The 12,397-nt window shown below is 38.8% G+C and overlaps 1 protein-coding gene across 3 annotated transcripts in view; it reads right to left on the bottom strand.

Annotated features, from left to right (window-relative positions):
• LOC307133915 (counting factor associated protein D-like) overlaps positions 1–12,292 on the bottom strand; it is a 536,798-nt gene extending 524,506 nt beyond the window's left edge. For 2 of the 3 annotated variants that reach the window (XR_013817501.1, XM_079829292.1), the window contains exons 1-6: positions 12,251–12,292; positions 11,609–11,665; positions 11,428–11,526; positions 11,165–11,337; positions 10,829–11,078; positions 10,535–10,730 (exon numbers count right to left, since the gene is read on the bottom strand). Coding sequence is in view for 1 of the 3 variants with exons in the window: in XM_079829292.1 (XP_079685418.1) it covers positions 10,535–10,730; positions 10,829–11,078; positions 11,165–11,337; positions 11,428–11,526; positions 11,609–11,665; positions 12,251–12,275 (800 nt within the window). In the remaining 2 variants the exon portion in view is untranslated. Of the gene's footprint in view, positions 1–10,118; positions 10,731–10,828; positions 11,079–11,164; positions 11,338–11,427; positions 11,527–11,608; positions 11,666–12,250 lie in introns of all 3 variants that reach the window. The other variant, XR_013817500.1, reaches the window with a different exon arrangement.
• Positions 12,293–12,397: the final 105 nt, after the last annotated feature.

The following is a 12,397-nucleotide window of genomic DNA, read 5'->3' as shown; positions in this document are numbered from 1 at the left end:
CCAGTGAAACGCGTTAGTTCGCACGAGGTCAAACAATAACAAACCAGACTACAACAAACAGCCAACTACAGCAAACAGACAGCGTTCTAAAGAACAGCTGAACTACAGATCAAATGAGGAAAATGTAAACAGAACTCACACACTAGCTGTTTTCCCTGATGTTCGATGCTTCTCTCTGACTCAAAGTAAACAATGAACGCTCTATATAGCACGCTGGCTTATGGCCACGCCCAGTGAAACGCGTTAGTTCGCACGAGGTCAAACAATAACAAACCAGACTACAACAAACAGCCAACTACAGCAAACAGACAGCGTTCTAAAGAACAGCTGAACTACAGATCAAATGAGGAAAATGTAAACAGAACTCACACACTAGCTGTTTTCCCTGATGTTCGATGCTTCTCTCTGACTCAAAGTAAACAATGAACGCTCTATATAGCACGCTGGCTTATGGCCACGCCCAGTGAAACGCGTTAGTTCGCACGAGGTCAAACAATAACAAACCAGACTACAACAAACAGCCAACTACAGCAAACAGACAGCGTTCTAAAGAACAGCTGAACTACAGATCAAATGAGGAAAATGTAAACAGAACTCACACACTAGCTGTTTTCCCTGATGTTCGATGCTTCTCTCATCTGAATTCACCACATTAACTGCAGCAGTTGGTGCTGCTATGACCACAAACCACAACAGCCACATCTATGAGATCAATTAAATTTATATGAATTTCATGTCAGATTATGTCAAAGGTCAAATTGGAATGAGTTCAGAATACCATTCGAATGCTGATGTTGTTTTATTCTAACACTTCTCTTCATGTGTTTTTGAGCTACCTTAGCTACCATTTGTGCACCAATCTTATGCACCATAAAACATGCTTTAATTTCAATATGGGTGGTCCAATAAATTTTTTTTAATAAAAAATGTATAAATGGAGCCAAATCACAGAAACTGCAAAGATGATTTTAATATCAGTGTCAGGTAAGAGTAAGATGCGTGTCTACATTTTATGGAAGTTTATTATAAATAGCCACTTTTATAAAATCATGTGAAATTTATGTTTTAATACATTTATATTATATCAGTAAATAATTAATTTAAAGACATGTGCATCATACGTGATCTTGGCAAACACATCACATGACGTTTTTATTTCAAGTGATAGTTATTTGTGATAGCCTATATGAAAGGGTTAAATTATGATCAAGAGAGAAAGTCACACACACACACACACACACACACACACACACACACACACACACACACACACACACACACACACACACACACACACACACACACACACACACACACAATGATAGAGTGAGAGTGAGGGGGAGGGGAAGGACTGAGAGAAAGGCACACACACAAACTCACAGGGTGAGAGAGAGACCCCCCCCCCACACACACACACACACACAGATAGAGAGGGGGAAGGGGAAAGACAGGCAGATGGCATTCCATAGACTTAATGGTTTGTATACTGTACAAACTGTACATTCTATCCCCCTACACTACCCCTAAGCCTACATATCGCACACACACACACACACACACCATAGCTGTCAACCCTCCCGTTTTTTCCGGGTTTCTCACGTATTTTAGCTCTTTTCCCGCTGTCTTCCCGTTTTAGTATTTTCCCGTAAAATATCCCGTATTTTTACGTTCTGATTGTGTTAACTCAGAACACGCAACTATCTGGTTTAGTGCCAGAAGACGCGAATGAGAAGTCACGCGCACTGTGAGAAAATTTTCCGTGCACTCATCCGAGAGCGCGCACACGTCTCTCAGCGCGCAAATATTGAGTTCTCTTTCAAGTCTTGCTCTTGAATGGACAAACTCACGCAAAAAGTATGTCAACATATTGATGAGTATTCTAGCAGACATAGTCTGTATATGGCTTAAGTAAGCTTTATACAGTCGATAAAGACGACGCATATCCGAGGTCTTAAAGGGGCAGTAGCCTTTACTGCTGTCTGTTTAATGTCAAACAAAAGACAAGGGCATCACTCACTGCTCTTGATTGAATAACTTTTGTAAGTTTAATAGGATTAATCTTTAATTTATACAGTCATATATGCAATGTTATTTTACATTTGATCAATTTCTGTAGGCCTACCTGAAAACTAATGTTAGACGTACCTGAAAAACCTGAAAAGCATAGTTTATTTTATTAGTATCTTTGCTCAATAGTATTTATTTGTGCTGCTGCTTGTATTTAAATGATTTGTTCTTATTATTTTCTTTTGTTTTATTTGACAGTAGTCCTTTTTTCCCTGAACATAGCAAATACTGAACCGTACCGAAACGGTGAACCTTAAACCGTGATACAAACCAAACCGTGAGCAATCTGTACCGTTACACCCCTAGCGTAACGTATGATAAAATGACTGATAAAAGGTTGGGAAACACTGGCTTAGGCTACTATCGAAGAAGAAGAAGACAGTTGCAGCCGCGGTTGGGAGGAAGAGGGAAAAAGTAGCGGGAAGTAAACTTCAAGGAGAGTATAGTAATAATAAATGATAATAAATGGAATAAATAAATAATAAATGAAAATAATAAATGTTATATTTACCCATGGCCTTCCCTGTTATACAGAAATGTAATAGTTATCAAACCTTCCTTAACTGTATAAATAATAAATGAAATATAGATGAATCATCATTAAAGCTACAATTTTCTCTGTTCCCGTTGTTCTTTGATGAACATTAATGACAGGCTGACTCCACAAAATGACTCTAATTTGCCTCTTTGAAAAATAATTCTCTAATTTAACCTTATTACTATACTAATTGTAATATAAATAATACAAATATTAGAAGAAAAATATTTTAAGTGGTCATTATTGACAATAAATATTGCACAACTAGTATTTAGTACCAAAAGATCTCCTCAAAATATTCAATAAATATTATTGAACTAAAATATAGAACATTTATTTAATTGAAAAATAGTTAAGGTGTATGGTCACATTTGACCATCAATTAGTATGAGTATGACCAATTAGTATGGAATACCTGAAGGCTAAGTACAATAAAAAACATTAACATTAATGTTAACATTGTTGCATTACTCTCCATTATAAAACGATCCTGTATGGTTGATGTAATAATCAATGCACACTATGCTGTACTGTTTACCAAAACTTGCTGCAAACCCCTGTAAAGTGGAGCTGTTGTGTATCAAGCCATTCAAATGTATTGACACAGCGCTAGAAGTATTGAGATTTCTGTGAAGCACGACTGCGCGCGCCGCCGGGAGATGATAGAGCATGTCGCAACTCCGTATGGTTTTTCAACACTCTGGCTTTAACTGTTATGCCATATTAGCGCCAAAACGCTATTTATTGTTTGAATTTCGCATTAAAACTTTAAAAAATGTAAAAGCTTAGACATTGTTTAATATCAAAAGCAGGTTTGGCAATTTGGCGTGAGATTAAGTTGGGCAGCGTGAGAGCGTGAGACAGAGCCTGAAAGCGTGAGTGTCACGCCAAATGCGTGAGAGTTGGCAACCCTAGGCAAAAGAGAACTCGATGTGAGCAGGAAACTGACGCGAGTCTATCTATGCATCGAGTGTGTGTGTGTGTGTGTGTGTGTGTGTGTGTGTGTGTGTGTGTGTGTGTCAGTGTCCCTTGAATAGCTGACATGAGACGCATCCACACAGACAGGACACTGACACACACACATACACATACACACACACACAGACAGGACACACACACACACACACACACACACACACACAGACAGGACACTAACACACACACAGACAGGACACTGGCATACAGCGCGCTCTCTTGTGTCTTGTCGCGCTTGGAAGCATGTACATGAATAGGAGCGTGATCATGTAACGCTAAGCAAAAATGGATATAAAAACGGACGCTGTGTTATTTGCGTAAAATATTTTTAATGCGTTAAGCTTCCGTTTCACGTTGACCGAGTTTGGTGGAGATTGAATAAATCACCTACGAGGAGAACGTAAAAACTCAGACCCTGAATTATACAAATATTCACGTTCAAACAAAAACTTTCTGTGAAAAAAAGACACTTATAAACAGACACTTGTAGAAAATAATGTGAATTTTTTTTAAAAATAAATTTGAACTATGTCAGTAAATAATGAATTTAAAGACAAATGTGTCAAAAGTGATCTTTGCAAACACAGCACATGACCTTCTGTAAAGCACATGTATAGAAAACACACTCACACTCCTCTGTTTTAAAAAAAGAGTTCTGTCTGAATGAGTACATGAAATCACGGCTGTCAGATGATAAGAATTGTAACTCAAATGTGATTTAGAAAATGAGTCCTGTAGTGATATAGTGTCATAGTTCATGTCCACATTAACCACTACGTTGTAATACCAATAGCCATGTCATCATACACATTTGTGTCCTCATAAATCACATAAGCAAGCACAGAGAGAGAGAGAGAGAGAAAGGGAGTTTCAAAAATAATACAACACTGCCCCCTTTTGGTGATAGAGGGGAGGGCACACAAACAGTCAAAAACATTATTAAACTTTGACATGTTGCCATGGCAGCATTATTTGAAATATCAGGAATTCATTCATATGTCTCTATCTGTCATGTTTTCACATTATACTGATGAAGTTTGAAGTCAATCGTGTGAAAATAAGATGGTGATTCAAAGCATTTTTGAAAGTGACACACTTCCTGCTGCCAGTTGGTGGCGCTATAACTTTGACTCACAAAAGTCATATCCATGTGATCGGCCTCTTACAACGAACACACAGCTGAAGTTTCATCCAAATCAGTCAATGTTTGCTGACGTTATAACACACTTCCTGTTTCCCTTTTCTCGCCATAAATTCGTTGCTTCGCCACGGCCAAACCATTTGAGATATCAAAAATCCGCTCGCAATTTAGCATCCTGGATATGTTCACTTGATGCTGACCGAGTTTGGCAATGATCGAAACAATGGCCTCGGAGGAGTATATTAAATTCCAGAGCATGGGTTTTCCGAACAACCGATTATAGCTCACTTCCTGTTGGGCTGACGCATAACTATGAGCACGAAAGTTGTTTGGCCCGATGAGGTCTATATGTGTACCGAGTTTCATACATGTACGTGCAAGTGTGTTTGATATATGGACCAAGTTTTCAGACCCCACTTTAGGGGGCGCTGTCGAGCCCCCCTGCCACGCCCGGGTACCAGCTTCAGTCCGGCTCTGATGGCCGCGCATTCCGACGCCTGTGCGAAGTTTCAAGAGTTTTCGAGCATGTTAAGTGCCCCAAAAGTACCCGAGAAGTCGAAAAAAAAAAAAAATTAAAGCTGCGAGCAGCGATGACGGGCCCAAGCCGGTGGCACCGCCACGCCGGTGGCATCAGCTTAACTGTGCACGGCAGGCAATATGCATTTAAACAGGAGAATATTTTAGAATCGCTCGAATATGCCACATTTACCGCAGCAACTGGTGCCACTATCACCACAAGCCACACCCATGATGTAATTTAAATCTAGATTAATTTTAATATCATAGGATAAAATAAATAAAAGTTATATTTTCCTGCTCAAAATTTTGTAAGTCCAGAAGGCCAGTATTTAATTCAAGGTGTTTGTAGTTCTTTTTTACTTATTCACACTAAAGTAGGGATGAAACGGTATGGAAATTTAACATCACGATTATAGTGACCCAAATTATCACGGTTATCAATATTATCACGGTTTTGTTCAAACAAGATGAAAGTGTTCAAAAAGAACAGATGCACACACTTAAAACATTTCAACAAGTTTTATATTTGAAATTAAACAAACAACAAATAACTAAAGCAGCTCTAAGCACTTTTTTAAGCTAGATTCTGTGGGATTTCTTTACTTAATGGCCGTCGTCAATAGCAACGCATAACGCATAAATAATAATAATTTGTCGTAAATATAATCTCTAATATTATCTCTGTAAATATATTCTCAATAAATATTCTCATCAGTGTTCAGCTACGATGCATTTAAATCAAGCATATTTTGTGTTAGAGCCCAAACAGTATCCAAGTGAAATAATGCATATCCATATTTCCATATGATTTGACAGTTTATTTTATTAAATATCAAAATGTGTGCATCATACCTGACACCTAGATGAACACTTTACAGTCAGTTTTATGACTGTCATTCTCTTTAAATGCTAGTGAAGTTTGGTAACGTTATACACGTTTCAATGTTGTATGTAACTTTGCAGACGGTCCCTAACTTCGCCAGCGTTATGCCAGTCATATCAGATGCGCTGTGGTTCTGCTGTGTTTTTTTTAAACCATTTTACCTAAATCACCAAAATAATAAATGTTATATTTACCCATGGCCTTCCCTGTTATACAGAAATGTAATAGTTATCAAACCTTCCTTAACTGCATAAATAATAAATGAAATATAGATGAATCATCATTAAAGCTACAATTTTCTCTGTTCCCGTTGTTCTTTGATGAACATTAATGACAGGCATCATCAGTGCTCCTGTCACTTTAAGAACAGCCGTGGATCTCACGCGCTGTCCCGCGCATCTCATTTCCTCACAACTCTTTAAGTTCATTTAAGACGTTATTTAACTAATTTAAGACTCGAATATGAGAATACTCAAAATCCTCTGTGTTATTGTTTGTTCAAGAGCAAAAGAGAACTCGATGTGAGCAGGAAACTGACGCGAGTCTATCTATGCGTCGAGTGTGTGTGTGTGTGTGTGTGTGTGTGTGTGTGTGTGTGTGTGTGTGTGTCAGTGTCCCTTGATTAGCTGACATGAGACGCATCCACACAGATAGGACACTGACACACACACACACACACACACACACACACACACACACACACACACACACACACACACACACACACACACACACACACACACACACACACACACACACACACACACAGCATACCAGCATAGCCATACAGTTTAAGTTCACCTACACTTTATATTAATAAAAAGGTTTACAGTGCAAATACTGTTGTTGCATATACTGTGCATAAAATTTGAAAACATTTGCAAAAAACACCACTGTATCATTAATTTTTTTTTAAACCTTTAAGTAACCATTTTTTAAACATCTATAAACATTACTTTTACATAGATAGACGGACCAGATACTCCTAACACTTTGGGAATACTTAAGGGTTACTAGTTGTTTTGTAAACTGTCTATAAACATTATCTGGATGGTTATTATAAAGTTGCAACCGATGACTATAATACCTTGTTAAATAGTTAATAAACAGTACCAGTAAAACGTGGGCAGTACCAGTAAAACATGTAAACAGTACCAGTCAAACATGTGGGTTGTCCTGATACTGTACTTCAAAATGTAACAGTGTAAAAATTGCCACAGAATAAAGTAATTGTTCAAGATCTATTGGTAACTCATAAAAATAATGTCATATTTGCATAAACTGTCTACTACCGTATATATCCCGACACTAGCACATTAAGATAAGCTATGAAAAAAATCATGTTCCTCTGCCTCTTTCTGGTTAAATAATGTTTATAATAATTGTTAATATAGCATGCTATATTAACTATTCCAGGTTATTTATGCATAGCATAAATAATAGTTAGTAGAGCATGCTATGCCACTTTCATCAAAACCTATTACAAAGCTATAGCAATCTCATGTCATTCCGTCTTTTCGAAAAAAAAGTTGCACTAACTGTTCGTTACAAGCAGCATTTGCCGTCAGGCAGGTAACGATAGCTAACATAAACATATTTTTGCTAGCCTACCTGCTGCAAACTTACACTTTTTTTGTACAAGACAAGTAGAGCTATTTTATCCAGTGTAATTTATCACATACCACTATCTTGTTTTTTCTTATCCTCCTCTTCCTTTCTCTATTTTCTTTTCTGGCTTCCTGAAGCATAAAATTCCGCTTAAAATCCGAAGATTTTGTATTTTGCCGCAGCAGAGATCGCGTGGTTGGCTGGCTGCTGTCAGCGACTTCTGAGAGGGGCCCCTTAAGGGGGATCCCGATAGCAGTGTCATTGCACTTTACTGCATTGACTATCAATGGGGCGCTCACACAGTTTGTCGTTTCATTTTATTCTTAACCTGTCGCTGTCTTGGGGCCCCAGGCCAGCTCGAGGCCCCAAGCAATTGCTTGGTTTGCCTGCCTTGTCGCGACGGGCCTGCACACACACACACACACACACACACACACACACACACACACACACACACACACACACACACACACACACACACACACACACACACACACACACACACACACACACACACACACACACACACACACAGAAAGAGAGTTTAAAAAATAACACAACACTGCCACCCTTTAGTGAGGGGAGGGCAGACAGAGAATAAATATTCAGAAGAAATATATTAAATAAAATAAATATATTGATCTGAAAAATAGTATGATTATTTTAAAGCTATTTGGTTACATTTTAATAAAACATTGTTTTAGTATGTTTTTAAACACACACACATACACGTTGTAATACCAGTGTAATACCCATGTCATTATACAAATTTGTGTCCTCATGAATCACAAACAAGAGAGAGAGAGAGAGAGAGAGAGAGAGAGAAACAAGTTTTTTTTTTATCCTGCTTCAAAACTAATACAATGCTGCCATCTTGTGTTCATTGAGGGGAGAGCAGCAGACAGAGAATTTCTGTTCCCCTTTTTTGTCCTTATTTAATCCCTCGCCATGGAAACACCGTTTGAGATATCCAATATCCGTTCACATTTTAGCATCTTCAGTATCTTTGTTTCATGTTGACCGAGTTTGGTGGAGATTGAATAAAACGCCTACGAGGAGAACGTAAAAACTCAGACCCCGATTTAACCAAAAATTTACCTTCAAACCAAAATATCTGACTTCCTGTTGGTCGGAGCTAATGACTGTAAATTAGAAAGTTGTCCGGCTCGATGAGATCAATATATATACTGAGTTTGGTGATTGTAGATGAAACGAAGCCCTTCACTTTTGTCAAAAGGTGGCGCTAGAGAGCCCCTCATCCCCGCCCGTTTCTGAGGCTTTGTCCATGTGTACTGACTGACATCTCTGATGTGTGTGTTGAGTTTCAAGCAGTTTCAAGCAATTTCAAGCATGCTAAGAGCCTCAGAACAGCCAAAAGATTATTAAACTTTGACACGTTGCCATGGCAACAGTATTTGAAATTTCAGGAATCCATTTCATACGTCTCTATCTCTCATGTTTTCACATTATACTGATGAAGTTTGAAGTAAATGGGGTGAAAATAAGATGGTGATTCAAAGCATTTTTGAAAGTGACACACTTCCTGCTGCCAGTTGGTGGCGCTATAACTTTGACTCACAAAAGTCATATCCATGTGATCGGCCTCTTACAACAAACACACAGCTGAAGTTTCATCCAAATCAGTCAATGTTTGCACAAGTTATAACACACTTCCTGTTTCCCTTTTCTCGCCATAAATTCGTTGCTTCGCCACGGCCACACCATTTGAGATATCAAAAATCCGCTCGCAATTTAGCATCCTGGATATGTTCTCTTCATGCTGACCGAGTTTGGCGATGATCGAAACAATGGCCTCGGAGGAGTATATTAAATTCCAGAGCATGGGTTTTCCGAACAACCGATTATAGCTCACTTCCTGTTGGGCTGACGCATAACTATGAGCACGAAAGTTGTTTGGCCCGATGAGGTCTATATGTGTACCGAGTTTCATACATGTACGTGCAAGTGTGTTTGATATATGGACCAAGTTTTCAGACCCCACTTAAGGGGGCGCTGTCGAGCCCCCCTGCCACGCCCGGGTACCAGCTTCAGCCCGGCTCTGATGGCCGCGCATTCCGACGCCTGTGCGAAGTTTCAAGAGTTTTCGAGCATGTTAAGTGCCCCAAAAGTACCCGAGAAGTCGAAAAAAAAAATAAAAAAAAAAAAAATAAAAAAAACAAAGAATAATCTGAGGAAGAACAATAGGGCTCTGCGCCCTTTCAGGGCTTGGGCCCTAATAAAATAAAAAAAAAAAAACAAAGAATAATCTGAGGAAGAACAATAGGGCTCTGCGCCCTTTCAGGGCTTGGGCCCTAAAAAACAAAGAATAATCTGAGGAAGAACAATAGGGCTCTGCGCCCTTTCAGGGCTTGGGCCCTAAATATAACTGGAACTGTTCATTATCATTATTAGAACAGTTCGGCCTGACGGTGCAAAAGCAGCTATTGTTATGACAACTATGACCATTTTTGTTAAAGAAAACCTCTTTTTGGTTGTTGTTTTATTGAAATATCTTTGTCAGCAGATCAGCACACAAACGGTGCTAGTAGCAGCTTTAGTTATGAATATGAATTACTATAATTGACCTGCTGAAAGGCATACATGAGGGATTACCATTAACCACTTGTGCGTTAATTTGGCAGTGATTTCTGCTTGGTTTTCAAGTTGTAATTTCCAAAAGTTTTTTAGCCATGACTATATTCACAATATAGCACAGACACTCATACTGTATGGTTTAGATTATGTAAATAATAAAATTGGTGTCTATTTCACTAAATATCTATTGTTTTTTGTTTCTCCTCACCGCTGAGTATGTACAAAGTAGTTCTCGCGTTCCTCGTGCTCCTTCTCACTCTCATACTGACGCTCAAAATCCTCCTTAAAGCGGCCAAACAAACGGTGGGCGTGGCTAACAGGGGAGGTGCTGACATAGTCTTGAAGGGGGTTGGCCAATATTTGATGCTCCTCAGGAGGATCCGGAAACTCCTCATAGGTCATTTCTAAACACATAATACCTCAGTGAGCATTTGATTAGATGGTCTGCAAGTGTAAAAGAGACGGACAAAAGCGTGTCACTGAATGTGTGTTCTCCAGTTACCTCCAGGCGGTGTGAAAACGTCCGATTCAGTTTGTGAGCTGAAGTCACTGTAGTCAATCATGTAGTTGTCATTGTAGGACTGCAAGAGAGTGTTGAAGCCCACCATCTCAAAGTGGTACGGGACAGCCGGGGAATCCTTTCCCTCTGGACGTTTGACCCACAGACGATATGTGTTCTTCTTATGACCAGCCTGTGTGACCTTTTTCCAGACCTCACACTGAACGCCTGCGTAATCCTCCATCTTCTCAAACTGCAAAGTAAACAATGATTTTATACACATTTCAGCCTCATAGGGTTTTTTTGGTGAACTGTCCCTTTAAGTAGTACTGTACATACTTCAAAGTCCTGCAGATCAGGCAGTGCTGCCTGTGGACGTATTGGATCCTCCTTGGTACCTTTAAGCTGGAAATACTTTATAGCATTTATGTTTGTGTCAGTGATGAACGGTGTGACCTTGAAAATGGCACCATAATCCGAGTCATTTCCAATCAGAAAAGTGCGCACTGTACCTGTATAGAGAGCATCAATGAAGAGAAACTGCACACATAATCTATGTTGATTTTAACACTGTGTGACTTTATCATGAGAAGATCACTTACTATTATGATAGTCGATGCGACTTCTGTTTCCCTCAAGGTCGTACCAAACTTCAAACGGTTCTAGCTTAGAATCACCAGAATGAGGCAAAGACAGCTCACCTACATAAAAGAGGATCATATAACATACCGAAAAAGAAGTGTACTGTACTGGGATGTACTGTGTAATTAGGCAGAAATATACCTTTGACATGATAAATCTTTCCAAAATCAGGAACTGTTCTGCCACCAACTGTGGCATCTGAAGATGAAAACACAGAGAGATCACACAATTCATTATAACAACTTTTCTATTTATAAATCGAGACAATAACTTATTTTATTGCATACTTGGCAGATTGTGTAGTGTTAAAACATTACGTGACTATATTAACGTTATGTGTCATGAGGGTCCATTGGGGTAGCAGACACATTTATCGAACAGTGACATAATTTTTATATCCTTAACAAAATTCTCGATGAGATCAATATAGAAATAGCTGACAAGTGAATAAATAAAAAATATTATATTATTTAAATTTGTACAAATGGACCTAAAGCAAAAGATGCATATCTCTAGTCGTGGCATGTTTATTGATGCCTTTATCGGAAATGTAATACTTCCCACTTCGGAGGTCGTAACGCGTTGAATAAAATGCAGCGTCTCGTTTGTTTGTTTACCAAACCTTCACCGAGACCTTTCCGAATTTCCGTCAAATAAATGCTGTTTTCGCTGTATGAAATGATTACAACAATTAAATGGTTATTTATATACGCGAACACACATGACTGCAAATACAAGAGAAAGCAATGGACATGATGTGGGTAAAAACGAATAGAACTTCACCCTCAGTCGTTCTCTCCTCCGCCATGTTTGAAGTTTGCGGACACACCCAGAAATGAGAGGGCAAGATGAATCATGTGCGAAATCCCGATATGAAAGATGGGAAATAACTTTGAAGAAATTGAAACATGAGACGAGCTACTCCCACTG

This window comes from Gobio gobio, assembly GCF_949357685.1.
Source record: "Gobio gobio genome assembly, chromosome: 11".
NCBI lineage: Eukaryota > Metazoa > Chordata > Actinopteri > Cypriniformes > Gobionidae > Gobio > Gobio gobio.
This window is presented reverse-complemented; position numbering and strand designations above follow the sequence as displayed.